Below are 16,835 nucleotides of genomic sequence, written 5' to 3'. Positions count from 1 at the left end.
GCTGAAGGTGGTTGTGAAGAAAACAGGTTTGGGATGCCCAAGTGGCTCTTTCCTCCCCTGTCTGGCCTGGAGGTCCACTTCTAGCCTACGTCTGATGGTCAAAACGCGCTCCTGGTTCCACAGCTGGCGTCCTTCAGAGACGAGCAAGAGCCAGTGCCTCCTCCCGGGTCCGGTGTCCCTGCTCTGTCCCCTCACCCCGGCCGCAGCCATAGGGCTGCCAGGGAGACTGCCGAAATCCTGACCCGGGGAGCCCACCCGAGCAGCATGGCGGGGGATTCCGCTTTGTCTCCTCGGGGCTGAGTCGCTCCCACCCCTTCGAAACCCCCAACCTTGGCACACCCAGGCACCAACCTTCAGCCTCACCCTCCCACCACCATCACCACGGTGGCTTTTAAAACAACCTTTACTGAAAGGGGGCTGGACCCCATCCTCCGGTGGGCACCGCACAGAGTCTCTCAGCTCTGTCCATGCAGGGGAGCGCGGCTTTCCCGGGATTCTTCTGCGGCTGCTACACGAACGTCATCCCACAGACCGTCAATCTTCTATACACGGAGGAGGAGCGAGGCCGGCGGCGGCCCCGACACGCGCGCGCACACACAGACTGTACAGAGGAACGGATTGCTAAAGAGTCTGCGAGAGCCGTCCTGGAGGCGTCCGGCAGCGGCTCCTCCGCGGGGAGCCGCGGGCGTCGGGACAAGTGTGCACGGTCTGCGGCGGCTGGCTCTGGGCGCTCGACGACTTTCCATCAGGCATCCCCGCAGTCACTGCACCCCCTCCTCTTCCACGTACGTCGAGGGAAACCAGCCGACCTGTCGGGGGAGCAGAGAGGTGAGCTGGGGACTGGGGGGCTGAAGGGACCCTCCTGCCCTGTCACCGGGACTATTCCCCTGCCACCACGCGCTGTTCCCGGTGAGCCATTTGTACGGATGCCCACATCCCGACGCACGGTGGCGATGGGGAAGCAGTGCAGCTGCTACCCTAATTTGGGATGGAGCTAGCTACTATACATCGCCTTGGACACATGGGTCGAACGCGATATATAAGGGGTCAGGGCATGAAGAATCTGTCCCCAGTGCCACAAACTGTGTGGGACACCAGGTCGAGCCATCAGCCTGCTGCTTTTCCTCGGGATGCTGAGCCTTTCACCTGCATAAATCCCCCGCGTGCAGGTTTAAGGAAGAGCGGACTCGGACATCGCCTGCCCACCACACGCTCCCATCTGTGTCGCGTGTCGCTGTCACACAGCAACAGAGCGGTGGGTTTCGTGAGACGAGCAAGAAAAGAGTAAGACGGAGTGGGATGTGTCCCCCTGCCCTTTGCTGTCCTGACAGCGGGCTGCCGGGGAGGACCGGGCACTGCAGAGATGGGACAGGACATTATCTGGACGCACTCACTCTTCCGTTGGTTTCCCCCTTCCACCATCCCTGGTCCCCGCCAATCCTGCTGTAGATCTTCACCACGTCGCCCTCTCGCAGCGAGAGCTCCCGCATGTCCCGCGCCGCGAAGTTGTACCGTGCCACCGCCGTCCCTATGACCCGGGGGGTGAACACTGCGAGGGGACAAAGCAGAGGGAGTCGGGAGCTGCCCCGCCGCGTGGCACCGGCCGAAGCCTGGGGAAAGCTTCCTGAGGTTCAACCTGGGTCTTCCACCCCGGCGCCGGCTCCCATTGCAACACCACGACCTGGAGCCGCGTGGACGGCAGGGCTGGCCTCATCCGAATTGCTCAGCCCAGCAAGGCCTGGGGCTGTCGGGGGTTAAACTGGATTCCTGATGGGCTTTAAAACAGGTCCATGGGCTTGGGAAGCCCCTCTCTGACCAGCAGAGCACAGGAGGGGCTTGGTGGGGATCGCTGGGGTGAGGGGCACCTTTGTGAGAAGGTGGTAAAATTAAAGATTTCATAGGAATACACGCTATTAACAATGAAATCATGGAAAAATCCTGTTCCACTATCAATATCAGCTCTGGCCGCCACACAGCTCCCAGCACCCGACGGGACCACCTTGTCAAAAGATTTCACAAATCAACTTGCATTTAAAACTACTTAAAAAAAAAAAAAAAAAACAAAAACAGAGTTTATCGGGACTGGATTCTCCTAGAGACGCTGAGCAAAACCTGGACGCTTTGCGATGAGGAGGAACAAGCAGCTCACCCGTACCCTCCCTGCTCCTGTCCCCACCGGGGAGCAGCCAGGGCTCTTGGAAACTTGGTCCCGTTACAGAGCAAAAGGTGCAAAACCACCCTGCGAACCCTAACGCTGACCAACAGCTGGTGACGAGCGTGGCCTTGTGAGCCGTCCCCGCACCCAGCCTCCGCCAGCACCAGCACGGCCCCAGCCCCGCGGATCTCCATCGCTTCAGGCAGGGGATGCTCGGGGGAGGCGGGAGGAGGAGCAGCAGCGACGGGGGGTGGAAAAGGCAGGGACAAGCGCTCGGCTTCCCTGCCCTGGAGACTGGGCAGAGGGAAGGAGGGATGGAGAGCAACAGTGGGAGGGATGGGATGGGCAGAGGAGGAGAAAAATGCACCTTCTCTGAAGTTTGCAAAAGAAAAGAAGAAGAAAAAAAATAATTAACCCCACCCCCACCCTGAAGGGACATCGTATTTCGGTGAAGCTGCCCCTTTTTTGTCCCCAGGACTTTGGAAGATTAATTTAGCTTTTAAAAGTTTGCAAACCGAGGTTGAACTAAGTTTGAGGAAAAGCTTTGCCCAGGTTTTCAGCTCTCGGGATGGAAGGAGATGAGGATGGCGATGGAGACGGTCCAGACACAAACGTGCAATCACTGGAGGGCTCGTCCATCCTCGCCAGGCTGGGGGACGGAGCGAGAATGGCGGCAGCTTTCAGCTCTTTCATCAGGAGCTTGCTCAGAGCCCACTGCTGCACAAATTACTTTCTGCGACACCTCGGTGTGCAGTTAAAGGACACCAAATTCCCAGAATTATGTTCTGATACCCTGAAAAGTTAAGAGTTCTTCCCAAACACGTCAGTAAGGAAAGCACACGTGGCTTTGCCAATGATATTCCTTGTCCAGCTTAAAGAAAATGCCGAAAGGTAAAAGCTTAATCGGGAAGCCATGAACTGGCACGGTTTTGCTCTGATCCCTGCCAAACGGACACCGGTCTGTAAGGCATTTAAATCAATGGGGTTCAAAGACCAGAGCGCCGCCGCGCTCTCCGAGCCACAAAGCACATTTGAGAGCGCAGGTTCCCCCCGTGTCCCCAGCCAGGGGCTCCTGAGCAGCCGCAGACACCAGAGCTCAAACGCTGCCGGACATCGAGATGTTCTCCTTGGCCAGCAAGGAGAAAGGGGCTGGAAGACGGTGTGATGCCAATGCTCGTTCGGTGAAACACACGGGATAAGCAGGTCGAGCTTGAAGTACATCATGAGATCCCAATGCGCTGGATTCATTTTTTTTTTCGTTCATTTTAGCCCCCTTTCTCCAATAGTGACAACTCCGTCTCCTCCCTGCCTTGATTTTGGGGAGAGGGGGGGAGTGCGTTTTGCTTCCAGCCAAGCCACAGCGTTAATTAACTTAATTCCAGGCTGTGCCCCAGGGCAGCACTGGGGACCCCCTCAACTGCCTGTGGGTGACGGAGGGACAGCGGGGACCCCGCGGGTCCCACTGGCGATGGCTTTCAAGCTGGGGATGCTGCAGCCCGGGGAAGGCAGCAGGTCTCTCCGGCACTGGTACCTGACCAGAAGGGACTGGAGGAGCTCTGAGAAGAAAAGTTGAGGCCCTGAGGACTGAGAAAAGAAAAGTTGTAGGAAGCGCAGGAGGCTGCAAAGAGGTTAGAGAGAAACAGAAAGAGGCAGAACACGCATTAAAAAGGAAATGAAAAAAAAATATATTGTAACGCACAATGCTCTAAAAGGCGACAGAGAAACAGGGGGCAAAGCATGCAGAGGGTCTTGCGTAGGGGCTCGGAGCTGGGACAGCCGGTGGCAGGTCCGGCCGCAGTCCCGCAGCCAGCGTGAGGGCTCCCAAGTCATCCTAGGGTTCTATTTCATGCGAAAGGATATTTAATCAACTTTTAAAAACTTTATCTTCCTTCGGTATTCTTTTTAAAATATATAATGGAAAAAATTTTTTAACAATGCATTTTCCCCCCCAAAGTAGCTACTTCTGCACTCAGGCTTTTAGGCAAAATGGAACATTTTGCGCTAATGCACATTTTGCTTTCCATTTGTTTACCGTTTCTCCCATCGCCTCCATTAAAGGAGTCCCACCGGGATTCAAACCACCACGAGTCACAACTGGAACCGGATCCGTTAAAACACACGCACCAAAACCTCACGTGGGCAGGTAAGACACGATACATCTCGCTAACGGGGCGGCACATCTCCGCTCTCTACCCGCAGGTGAACGGGCTGCCCCTGCCCCCCCGGCAGGACCCAGGGGGTGGCAAACCACCCCCAAAGCACAGGGGGAAAAAAACACAGGAGGGAAACCAGCCTCCCCCAGTAAAAGCTCTCCCTGGGAGGCTGCACGGGCTCGGAGGAGCAATGCCTGGCAGCCCCAGCTCGGCTGGACCCCTCGATCCCCGCCACCTCCTCTGAGACCCGTCCTCAAAACGCCACCAGCCGAGCAGGAGACTTGTTTGTGAATCGGGGGGCTGAAGCCCTTCAGCAAAGCTGTGAATCCCTTTGTCCTGACGGTGCTCCTGCACCTTGTGAAAGGCTGAGATTTTCCACCACGAGCTTAACAGCGCCCGCTCCCGCGGCGGAGCTGGGTTTTACCTGGGGAGCGGGTGAAGGTCCTGGAGGTAGAGCGCTCCCGAGATTTATAGGGGTATTTCAGCGTCGTGTCCAGCTGCTTGAAGCTCTCCTTCAGCGAGTGGCTCTGGTAGTACTCCACCAGCTCCTGGGAAGGATGGAGAGGCACCCGGCTGTCTCCACTGTCCTCTGCGTGACTTGCAGGGATGGTGCGCGCGCTCAAAGGGGCTACAAAAAACCTACCAGCAAGCTTTCAAACTTCTTGGCTTCCGTGATGTGAATCCAGTTGTCCTTTTCCACCACCTTGATGTGCTTCACCTCCTCGTTGAACCTGCAAACGGTAGCAAAGGCACTCAAGAAAATATAGCCAGTGGCTCCAGCCCCGTCTTGCGCTCTGCAAGCGAGTAATACTAAATGACTAAATTAAATATTACTCACTTAATACTGATGGCAAAGCGCTCGGCCTCAGCCGGTCGCTCCCGGATCAGGTAGGTGCCGCTGACGTGAGACTTGAGCAGGTTGTCCGTCTGCTGCCGCTCCATGTTCCCTGCGAACCTGCGCCCAGAGGTTAACTGATTAATTTGACTAACTAAAAATTAATGCATATCTTTAAAACAGGCGTGTTTTAGACAAAAACCCACGTATTTTTTTTAAAGGCATGAAGGTTGAGAAGGCAAGTAGAGAAACAGGTCCCATCCAAACCTTCACAAGAAGAAAGGAAAAGTGCCCCGAGACCAGTGCTCAGCCACTGAGCAGAGCGCAACCTCCTCCCTTTGAAGTACCTTACACCTAGAAAATCCCACTAATTGGGAACCAGTCCCCAGATAAACGAGGCTTCAGCGAGAGCTCGGCAGCTGGGATAATTTAGACTCATGAATTTGCAAACCTGGCTGGAGCTGGAGGGAAGGAGGAGGCGGCCAGCCAAGTGCAGCCCCTCCTGCCACGGCAGAAATTGCTTCCTTCCTCCCAAAATGGTTTTCCAGGCACAAAAACCGGCATCTCCCCTTTTGCCTCTGACCTTCTCCATCAGTGAAGAAATCCCCACCGACGCTGCGATGGCCGCGCCAGGTTTCAACACCCAAATGCCGCCGCAGCGGCTGCCCCATGCCCACGGGGTAGGCGGGATGCAAAGCATCGCTAACCTGCATCCGTCATTCGTTATTAGAGTGCATTCCTGACCAAGGAACAATTAGGAGGCAAGGCTGATCTATATGGCCAGAGGAAGGCTGTGCCCAGCAGCAGGCAGGGCCACTCACCATGGGTACACTGTGTAGTCTATCTCCCGCGAGGGCGGCCGGCTGTTGGGAGGCTGCAAAGAGAGAACACGGCTAATTACTGATGAGCCAGCATCTCCTCAGGCTGCAGATCATGTGCGAGACGCTCCTCTCCACGGGAGGGTTTTCTTCTGCCAAACTATTTCCGAATTATCGGCTGGGGCGGCGGAGGGCAGTGTTGTAGCTGAGCGGCTCGCTCTCAGCCTCCCAGCTGTATTTTTTCATTTACCTGAGCGTTTTTTTAATTGGGAAGCGGCTGACAGCATTCCAAAACACAGTTAAAAAAATACATAAAGTGCAGTTTTCCCATACTGTGGCTGATCTCGAGTGCTCTGCTCCCGAGTCAGCCCCGCAGGGAAGGAATGGCGTCTGGACCTGGTCACACCAACCCCAACCTCGGCAACGGGGCTGAGACCAAGCTGACCAGACATTTGCAACCGTGGGATGACGGATCCACTTCCTCGCTAATTCGGCCACAGTGAAAGGCCTCATTCAAGGTCCAGGGACCTACTGGAAGGACCAAGGTCTCGAGCAGAAGGCTGAGAAGAGCGACGGGCATCACCTCCCACGACAGCCCCCAGCACCCGTCCCCATGCTCCCGCGGCACCCGCAGGCATTCCCGGCTCCATCTCCTCTTCCACACTTACCCTCGCATCAACGGGGCAGGGCTTTACCGACGAGCTGGGAAAATAACCCGACTTCTTCGTCTGCAGCAGCCGCCCCTGCAAAGCCAAGCCGGGTGTCAGTCTGGGACATCAGGGAGCAACGTTTTTGCCATGCAGGGATGGGGACGGCCACCGCTGCGGCTCCCGGGCTCCCGGAAAGCCCCCAAGTAAAAGGGACGATGCAGAAGTCACAGGTTTAAAACTCCCTAGGAATTTCCCAAGGGAAACCGCTCTCACCTCCCACCACGGCGAGTCGGGGTCCCCCCTCAGCAGCTCGATCACGTCCCCAATTTGAAACGTCAGCACGGGCTTCCCAGGGGGGGCTGGGTTTCCGTGGTAATTCTGAACCGCCACCATTTTAGGACCTGGAACGGATGGAAAACAGTTTCAGCACCTTGTTCCACGTAAGAAAACGCAAAACAGAAACCCCCCTCCCGAAGTCTATTGTTCCTTATCCTGTGAACCACAAATCTAGTTGTCACCAGCGGGATTTGGGGGCAGAAAGCGTGAAAGCAGAAAGGACAGTGCCCACAGAGAATGGCCTTGGCCCCTGCAGTTACATGGATGGCTGAGTTCCCTGGGCAAAAATGAACCCACGAAGGACCGAGCCGGGCCAAAGCTCCGACTCCCAGCCCCACACCGGGACGTGAAGCTGGCTGTTCCAGACCGGCTCTCGTTAGGGAACGCCTGGCCGGCACCAAACCCGCCAGGTTCAGCGGTGGCACCCGCGCTTGCAAAAGGGACCAGCGAACACTCGGCTTCCCCTGAATTCCAGCCAGATCCGGGACCCAAACGCCCCTGAAGCTCGCAGCCAAAGTCCAGCTGTCTCGCAAACAACTGCACGTTAAATAAGCTGCACTAAAACCACAGTGTTTATCTTCCAAACGCTTCCCCACCTCTGCCTCTCCCTGCCCAGTAAGAGCACTCTGTGCTTTCTTTTTTTAACCACCCGTTTGATTCAGGTTTCTTTTTGCCAGGCTTGGCTTTCCTTCCATCAGAAAAAGCACAAAAACAAATTGTTCCTTCTCCTTCAAGCCAGAGCATGGGCAGGGCAGGCCCAATGCTCTGTCAAGGATGGTTTTAAGCAAAGGAAAAATGAAAAAATGTTGCAGTAATCATCAGGACTAAACGGCCCCATCAGAGAGCAGCGCCCGGAGCCGCACATCCCTGCAGCACATCGGACACGCACCGGGAAGACGATGCTCCCCATCGGCACCGGGCCGCCCTGCCAGGACGCGTTTGGTCTGCTTTGAAGGATGATCTGGCACAAGGAAATTCATAGAATCACAGAATGGTTTGGGTTGGAAGGGACTTTAAAGATCATCTCATTCCAAACCCCTGCCCTGGGCAGGGACACCTCCCACTAGACCAGGTTGCTCCAAGCCCCGTCCAACCTGGCCTTGGATTCCCCAGGCTCTCCCCCGTTACTGGTGCGATGTGCAGAAGCTTCACCCGCACGGCAGAGCAGCCAGGGGCACGAAGGCACCCAAAAACCCGCCGCGGTGCTGGTGGCTGCAGCAGGCGGGGGCCGAGCCCAGGGAGGACCCAGGTCTTCCCGCTGGAGACCCGACTGCTGCTCTGGGGACAGGGACAGGAGAGACCTCAGCGCCCCATCGCTGGCTGCGAGAGCGGCACAGGACCCTTCTGCAGCTACTAATGCTCCTTTCTGGTTTCGGAAGGAGTTTCCCCCGGCTCCCACGTGCTCAGTGTTAGGGCCACCTGCAGCCACACTCAAGACGTCGTCTCTACCCACCCTCCTGCAATACAGTAATGTCCTTACCAGGTCCAGCACTCAGGGAATCCTGCAAAAAGAGAGGAAAAAGGCTCCATGAGGACACAGCGGTCTCGCCACCGGGATGAGAAACCCTCTACCGAAACCTCCCTGGTACGTCCCAGCCCGTGGTGCTCGCCCCAGCTGGGTGCTGGCACCTCCCGAGGGCTGTGGTGCTCCACAAACCGGGCCAGTTTCAGGCTGGAGAAGAGGCCATCGGTCACCAGTCCTGCCCCCCTGCCCCCGGGTTGCTGGGACCCCCCCTGAGGCTGGTGCTGGCTCGTCCCACGAGCCGCCTGCACCCGGACCAGGCACGCATACAGGCTCTGCCTGAGGGGTAAAAGGGCCATCAGACAACGTACCGGGTCTGCTGAAGAACCTGCAAGAGAAATGGTGAAACAGGTGGTTAACTTTACAGGCAGCAAACCCCATTCTCTGTTTCTCTTGGTGCTGTGAGTATCAATAAACCAGCATCAGTGCTTGAACTTGATGGAGGAAGCCCAAAGCAGAGGCTGAGGTCACACGAGTCACTGCTCTGCACCGGGTGGGCAAGACCCAGGGAGGGACTGGAGCCGGACAAGGACACTGTCTCTCTTGCACAAAGTTCTGCAATTTTGCTCTTACTCCCTCAACTCCCCACCCAAAACCTCCCTGAAGCCACCCCGTGACAGTCTGAGCAGCGCCAGGGCTCTGACCCGGGCGAGCAGGGGCGAGTCACAGGTTTGCCCGATTTAGACCAAGGACACCAATTTTTGCTGTACTATGGGGTGTTTGGGATCCGGAGATGAGGTCTCTCCTCATTGGAAATGTGATTCCTGGCACGGACCCTCCCGCTTTCGCTAACCAACACCTTCTGATGAAGAACTCATCATCTCTCCCAAACGCCCCCCCAGCAGAAGGGCTGGGTGCATCCCACACAGAGCTGCTGTGATCCTCTGGCATACATGGCGTTTTGGTTAGTTGGTTTGGTTTTTTAACCACCAGCCGATGTGAATTAGAGCCCTGGGAGGCGGGTGGGAGGTGCTCAGGTTTTTGTTATGCATTAACAAACATCAGTGCTTTACAAAGCGACTCTTTCAAATCGTTCACACGCATTCACCTCCTTGGCACACGCTGCTCAGGATGGGAAATAACTCACCGATCTTGCAGGGAGGAATGATCTCCAAGCACTCCTTGTGAGCCCCCGCTCCACATTTGGGGCAGAGATAGCCCTGGTAGAAGGTTCCTCTGTGCAAAACAAGAAGTCAGAAAGTCCTAATTCAGCCCCAGCTTTGAGATTTTCTTTCCGTGTTTTAATGCAGATGGAGAAAAGCTGGGTGGATGTTGCTCACCTTAGGAACATCCTGCAGGCTTTGCAGTTGGTAGTCTTTTCAAATGTGTACATCTGAAAGTTATGGTGATTTGCATTGGCTTTCTCTGGCTTTATGTTGGACCTAAGGGAAAGGACCGGGGGGTTATCAACCCGTCCCTAACGAGCCACGCTGCACCCGTGACCAGTCACAGCAGCTGCTGTTTGCATTTCAGTTGAAGTTTGGAAACCGCACGGACAGACACGAAATCAGTGGGAATGCAGACTCGGGGCTTGACTGTGCAAAGGGAGGATTTTGCCCATCAACCTTCCCCTGGGACAATGCTCACAGATCCGGCCCTCGCGCGAGTCAATCAACAGCCCAACCCAGGGCCAACCCCCGCTCTGCTCGGGACCGGCTCCCCGCAGCACAGCCCTCCTCCTAAAAACGCCTTCCTCCAGCCCGGTGCTCCACGCGTGCCCCGACGCCGTGGCAAGGCGTCAGTTCAGAGATGCACCACCCACGCTGTGATGCGGACGCTCAGGGTAGGTGATTCCACGCAGGAGCCAGGCTCCCCCCAGCAAGCCCCCGCGAGCTTCCCCATCACAGGCTTGGCCACCAGAGCTGGTCTCCAGTGTCCTACTGGTCCAAGACACTGTTCCCCCCTGCCTGGCAACCGCGCGCCAGGGCTGGAGCAGACACTCATGCTCACATTGCCATTTCAAACTGCTCCATCCACTTCCTCTTCATTTCCTCCGTCTTGCAGAAGAACTGGAAGCCCTGCTTCCCCTGCAGGTGGATTAGGTAGAAGCCGTATGACCACTGCAAGAGAACAGGAGAGAGCCGATCGGACCGCTGTGCTCCCACCGCCCAAGCAGCAAAACGCTCCGCGCTTTCGTTCAGGCCTTATAATAACTGCTCTCGGTGCCTGCCCCGGCCCATCTCCTGCAGGGCGGCTGAACCTTTCCCTAGGTAACAGCAGGGAAGGAGGAAGAGCTCCGTGTTTCTCTAACACATCACAACTAATGACGCCTGAACCAGCTTGGCGCTGTGCGCTAGGGTGAAACAGCATTTTATGGTGGCAGACGAGAGAGCCCAGATTTTTCTGCTCCAGTGGATCCTCCCCAGCCGTTATATCTCTCCCTGACAACAACCGACAGCCCAGGAGGAACATCTGACCTGCCCACTGCACATATGCTCGGCCCGTCTCATTACAACACGGCACAGAAAAACACGAGAGAAAATTGTGTGCTTTGCTTACCATTTTTCCATGAGACTAGAAAGCATAGGAGAGCAAAGTGGAAATATATTTCATTAACACACAAAACTAGCAGCATTTCTTCCAAAACTGGCTATTCTCACCCAAACGTCACTTATCCCATCTGTACAATACCTCTTCCCGTTGCGGGTAAGTGGATTAAGCTAATGGGTCTCGGCTAAGTGGATAGCTGGGAGGATTCTACCTGCAGACTAAACCTCAAACCACCGGCAAAATGATGTTCCTTCAGTGGTAACCATGCTCCGAGCGCCCATTTTGGCAACGCTGCCTTCCCAGGCTCCTCCACCCCGCTCCTCGTGGGAGTGAGAGCATCCAGAGGGACCTCCCTCCCTCCCTGCCCTCCTCTCCGCCCCGTCTGGCGTTCGCTCCCTGCCCCGTCCCTCGCTGCCGGCGGGCCAGAAAGCGGGGAGCAGCTTCCTCTCTCCCCACTCCCATCATCCCAGCCTCTCCGGGGCTGTTTGGCAAGGACGGGGGTCAAGGATCAAGCCCAGCCCCACATTAATAAACATTTCCCAACGCTCTGTAAAGCTGCCCTGAAAGCCGAGTGTTTTATTTTCCAGCTTTTTGCAAGCTCTGTTTCTATTTTAAAAGGCTAATAAGAATGTACTACCCAAGGACTGGCCCAAACAGTTCCAAAATGTTCTCCAGCAGAGCTAATCCCCCATCCACCTACCTTCTTAATGTCCTTGTTGTTCATGGGGTCGTCCGTCATCTTGTGGAAGAGCAGCTCAATAATTTCTTTCAGCTCGTAATTGTAGCCTTTCCTTTTGCAGACGATCACCACTTTATCAAACAAAAACAAATACCTGCCCAAAGCAAGCAAATAAACAAGCCACCCAGTCAAACATCTCATTAAAGTCCCCATTCAAGGAGAAATATTTGGAAAGCTCTGCAGGGCTTCCCAGCCAGGGCAGCTCAATGCTCCAACCCTGCCGTAATTTCACATTGATGCTGGTTTCTGTCAGCGCGACTCCAGGCAGTAACTGAATAAATGAGCAGGAAGGGAATCACCAAACGAAGGCATATTTAGTTTGGGGAAAACTGAGCGCCGTTGCCGACCCACCTGTCCTGCTTGGTGTGGTTGACGATGGAGCGGACCTTCAGCTCACCGTCGATCTTCGGCCTCCCGAACTCCTCCAGCTTCACTTGCTGCAGAAAGCAAAGCAGGGCTGAGACCCGCAGCCAGGGCTGGGGCGATGCTTCGGGGCGACAGAAACCCAAACCCGCCCGGATCGCAGGGTGTGCTGGGGGCATCCCCCCAGCCCTGCCTCCAGCTGCCGACGCTCCTGGGAGCAGCATCGCCCTCGCCAAGGGGAATGGGGCGCACGAGCATGGCCATCCCATCACGAATGGGACCACAGGAGATCCCCGGCGCTCCAGCACCAGCATCCCAGGGCAAGGCTCCACCGTCGAAGCATTTTTGTGAGGTTTGGGATCCAGAAAGCAAAACCCCCACAAAATAAGCTATTTTCCAGCAATTTCTACAAAACCAGAACCAGGGCTCTTGTAGTTTTGGTTCCCATCCTGAACCAAGACTGGAGGTTCTGGGGAGGCTGGTACCGAACCCACGGGTTTGGGCAGTTTGTCTTTCGGCTCAAAAGCCCTTGGAAACGCTGCTCGGTGCAGGACGGCTGCTGAGCCATGGGAATCAGTCCCCGGCACAGTTCTCATAGGGAAAAAAACATTGTGAAGCATCACTGCCGGTCAGGAAAATAAATATTTCACGCAGCTGTGTGTATAGTTGGTAATTATTTCATTGCCGTGCCATGCGGGCTCTGTATACATAACACCAACCACTCCACAACGTCCCGCGCGGTGCAGGGAAAGGAAACACCGAGCAGAACGTGCGTGGGATTGAGCTGCAGACGGGAGCGACTGCTCTGCAAACACCTCATCTCCCACGCGCCAAACCTGCTCTCTGGCTGCGGCAAGGAGGGGAAGGGGCTGCTTCACGCCCCCATTCACATTCCCGTTTTTGTGGAGCACGATATCCATTTGCTCGCACAGATCAGGATTACCATGACCGCTTCAAGCAAAACCTGTGAGCCGCAACGGCCCATACCCCACCGGAGAATTTTTGCAGGTTTCTCCTGAAAATTAAGGATTTTGTCTCCGTCTGTTAAATAACCAACGATTAAAAGTTTGTTGTTTTCAAATGAAGTCAAGGCTTAAAGCCCCCCACACACAGGCCCCCTCCAGGGAGCCCTGGGGGTGGGCAGCCCCCAGCACCTCCCTCCATCAGCCCTTTTTGAAGCATCTCAGGTGTCAGCCCCCAGATTGCATTACCCCGGCGTAAAGCGTGACAGCAGAGCAGCTGCACCCACAGCTGACCAGCCCTCCCCTTCCACCCCCCAGCTAATGGGGGGAAAAGCTCGTTAGCCTGAAGCTCTGCCACTGAATATCCAATTAATGGGCTTGTTCGGGGCTAAAGTGGGTGGTGGGTTGCACAGGGTCAGCTGATGCACGGTAATGGGACCAAGCGTTTGGTACCTCCGGAGTTTGGAGGGTGAGATTCTCTTTAAAGTGTGAGGTTTTGGGAATAGGTGCATATTACATGTGCCCTTCTCCCTAAAATGGGCCTTGGTGCGCTTCCAGTTAACCTCTGTCCTCTTAACAGCAAAAGAAAACCCACTTAAAATAGCAGACAGATAGCCGATTTAGGGAATTCTCAGGCTCCCCCCACACTAATAACGTAAGAAAAAGTTGGAGAAACATTTTCAGTGTAACACCACCAAGCGAAGCCACCCTCCATCACACCCAAACCAGTTCTGGAACGTAGCAACCACTTCTGGACCATCAACAAAAACACCGTCAATGACGGGGGAGTGTCGGAACACACGGGGATCTTTGTTGGGAAGCACATCAGATTCAGTAGTAATTGCACAGAAAATGTGTTAACAATAATCAAATTAAAGTTGGGACCAAGAGAATTTTCCAACTTACCAGGTTTTCTATAGAGCTCTGAAATTCACTTATTTTCTTTAAAGTCTCTTTGTCCCTCTTTACTTCGTTTATGTACATGGCCAAGTCCTTAAAAGAAAAGTGAATATTGATTTTTATTTTCCAGATGAAACTAGTACCTGAACCAAAGCAGAAAACACACGAGCCCAGCTCCTGAAGCCGCACTCCTCTCTGTCCTCAGACCAGGATTCCAGCAGCAGCCCGGGACACAGGGAACACGGCCTTCTTTTGCGCTTGCACTGCTGAACCAGGCAGGCGCTGCAATTTTTCCCGTTTCCCAGAAGATGGCAATGCATGAATCCAGTGCAGCACAGCCATCCCGACCCAGGGCTTTTACCTGGCGAGAGCCCGGAGAAGGAGGAGCAGCCAGGCACCCCCTGCCCCAGCAGCATCCATCCCTCCCAGCTTCCATCGCCGTAATTCCCTTCATCCCCCCGGGTACAAAAGCTGTGAGCCAGTCTCTGCTGTCAAAACACCCACGTCTGTAAAATAACTGCTTTGGACACCCGGCTGCATGTTAGCTGTGAACGGTATTTGACCTGGCTCTGCCTCAGTTGCCTCCAGCCGACCTCCCTGGCTGCTCCGGATCCCGCCTGAGCTGGGAGAGCACTGGGATGCCCACGCTCCATCCTCCCTGGGGACACCCCGCAAGAGCATCCCCATCTCCAACACTTCTGGGCCAACGTCGCCCACCACACAAAGGCTACGTTGTAAAATAAGGAGACACTCAATGGAGCTTGTTCTGCCCTGAAAAATTCCTTGCTTCCCCAAATATTGACCCACCAAAGAGAAAGAACCCTAGCCCTTCCGCTAAAACAACTTCTTACACCCTTCGGAGCATATTTTCTGTGCCTGTTTGCTTCTTATCTGCTCCCTGCCTCCTTGTCCTCAACAATAGCTCTTGTCAGCTTGGATTAAATCCGAACACAGGATTTTTTAAGACATCCCCTCCGGCTCAGACCTTCCTCAGCTTCCCAACGTAAGAAGGGTTAATCACAGATGATAATCGCAAATCTACGTGACAATACTTATAACATCACAAAATACCCCACCGGGCCGGTGGCAGGGATGGTTATGAAGAACGACAAAAGCAAAAGCCTTACGAAGCAGCATCCCCCGCCACGCCTGAGCGTTGAGCTCAGCCCCCTCCTGCTGAGCAGGCCACCTCCTACGCGAAGGCGAAACGCAGTCCTGGGGTCAACCCCGACTGGAACCAGCAACGTGCAAACCTGGGCTGGGGGATCTCACCGGGAACCTGCCTCGCCCCCACCATCACCCGGTTCTGCGCACTCGGGTGGAGGGTTGGTACAACGTATGAGCTTCAACAAGGCCAGGCGCCAGGTCCTGCACTTGGGCCACAACAACCCCATGCATCGCTACAGGCTTGGGGCAGTGTGGCTGGAGAGCTGCCCGGCAGAAGAGGACCTGGGGGTTCTAATTGACAAGCGGCTGAACATGAGCCAGCAGTGTGCCCAGGTGGCCAAGAGGGCCAATGGCATCCTGGCTTGTATTAGAAATGGCGTGACCAGCAGAAGAAGGGAGGGGATTGTCCCCCTGTACTCAGCACTGGTGAGGCCACACCTGGAGTATTGTGTCCAGTTCTGGGCACCTCAACACGAGAGAGATCTCGAGGTGCTGGAGCGAGTGCAGAGGGGGGCAATGAAGCTGGTGAAGGGCCTGGAGAATAAATCTGATGAGGAGCGATTGAAGGAGCTGGGACTGTTTAGTTTGAGGAAGAGGAGGCTGAGGGGAGACCTCATCGCTCTCTACAACTACTTGAAAGGACGTTGTAGAGTGGTTGGTGCTGGTCTCTTCTCCCAGGTAATTAGCGACAGAACAAGAGGGAATGGGTTCAAGCTGCAGCAAGGGAGGTTTAGGCTGGACATTAGGAAAAAACTCTTCACAGAAAGAGTGGTCAGACACTGGAATAGGCTTCCCAGGGCGGTGGTGGAGTCACCATCCCTGGAGGTGTTTAAGAGTCGTTTAGATGTGGTGTTGGGGGATATGGTGTAGGGGAGAACTCTGTAGAGTGGGGCTGATGGTTGGACTCGATGATCCCAAGGGTCTTTTCCAACCTAAATAATTCTGATTCTATCTGCACCAAATACCCCCACGTGCAGGTTTTTTGGGGCAAATCCTGCCCCCTGCCTTGCGCAAACGACTGCCTAAGCAAAAGAAAAGGGAGGTGAATCCCTTGGGGAAACGCAGCTCTATTGACCCCCCTGCACGGCTCTGACCCGAGACAGCAGCAACGTCTGCCGCCAACCAGCACGGCAGACAGAAAGGCTGGATTTGCGATGAAAAACATTGTTTGCAAGCTAAGCCTTGGTTTACGGATCAATTAAAACCAAACTGCGTGGCTTCCTATGCCCCTGCCGAGCCCAGCATGGTCTGAACTGCACCTGCGCTCTCCTGCGAGAGATGAAACAGAGAAACCTGGTTGATGACTATTGGCAGCTTCTTCCAGAAAAATGCTGAGTCTGTAGTTCAGCCGGAGCGCACATATACATGTATTTATTAGCGGTGGTATCGGTGGGTGCCGTATTACGAGGCCATAAGCAGGGTTTAACAACTGTCACCAGGTTTAGTGTTCGTTTGAGGCCCCAGAGATGTGTTGGGCAGCAGCGGGCTGCGAATGCAACGTCCTTCAAACAACCTTAACTTTAAAGCGACCTACATATCGGCTCTGGGTGCCCGGGCTCGCAGGGATAACGGCCGAAAAGGTCACCCAACTTACGTAAGGGCTGGGAAACGCCGTGTCGTTACAAAAGCTGCGGCTCAGAGGTAGAAAACAAAGTGACCTGAGAAGAGGGGAGCGAGCGGGGGGATGAAGCCTGCAGCGCTCTCCAGAGAGAAAACCTGGAGTTAATGACCATCCTTGACTCAGA

At 55.0% G+C, this 16,835-nt stretch overlaps 1 protein-coding gene across 2 annotated transcripts in view; it reads right to left on the bottom strand.

Moving 5' to 3' along the window:
• Positions 1 to 60: 60 nt before the first annotated feature.
• Positions 61 to 16,835, bottom strand: part of VAV2 (vav guanine nucleotide exchange factor 2) — a 154,017-nt gene continuing 137,242 nt past the window's right edge. The window contains exons 12-28 of one of the 2 annotated variants that reach the window (XM_063352964.1): positions 13,930 to 14,016; positions 12,050 to 12,135; positions 11,660 to 11,792; positions 10,420 to 10,529; positions 9,750 to 9,851; positions 9,557 to 9,645; positions 8,781 to 8,797; positions 8,428 to 8,449; positions 6,885 to 7,012; positions 6,630 to 6,704; positions 5,965 to 6,017; positions 5,147 to 5,263; positions 4,952 to 5,039; positions 4,733 to 4,856; positions 3,687 to 3,773; positions 1,395 to 1,549; positions 61 to 809 (exon numbers count right to left, since the gene is read on the bottom strand). In XM_063352964.1, coding sequence (XP_063209034.1) covers positions 762 to 809; positions 1,395 to 1,549; positions 3,687 to 3,773; positions 4,733 to 4,856; positions 4,952 to 5,039; positions 5,147 to 5,263; positions 5,965 to 6,017; positions 6,630 to 6,704; positions 6,885 to 7,012; positions 8,428 to 8,449; positions 8,781 to 8,797; positions 9,557 to 9,645; positions 9,750 to 9,851; positions 10,420 to 10,529; positions 11,660 to 11,792; positions 12,050 to 12,135; positions 13,930 to 14,016 — 1,521 coding nt within the window. In that variant the 3' untranslated portion in view covers positions 61 to 761. The remainder of the gene's footprint in view (positions 810 to 1,394; positions 1,550 to 3,686; positions 3,774 to 4,732; positions 4,857 to 4,951; positions 5,040 to 5,146; positions 5,264 to 5,964; positions 6,018 to 6,629; positions 6,705 to 6,884; positions 7,013 to 8,427; positions 8,450 to 8,780; positions 8,798 to 9,556; positions 9,646 to 9,749; positions 9,852 to 10,419; positions 10,530 to 11,659; positions 11,793 to 12,049; positions 12,136 to 13,929; positions 14,017 to 16,835) is intronic. The other variant, XM_063352965.1, reaches the window with a different exon arrangement.

The sequence above is a fragment of the Chroicocephalus ridibundus genome, chromosome 15, assembly GCF_963924245.1.
Source record: "Chroicocephalus ridibundus chromosome 15, bChrRid1.1, whole genome shotgun sequence".
NCBI lineage: Eukaryota > Metazoa > Chordata > Aves > Charadriiformes > Laridae > Chroicocephalus > Chroicocephalus ridibundus.
Note: the sequence above shows the minus strand (reverse complement) of the source record. Positions and strands in the feature narration are given on the sequence as shown.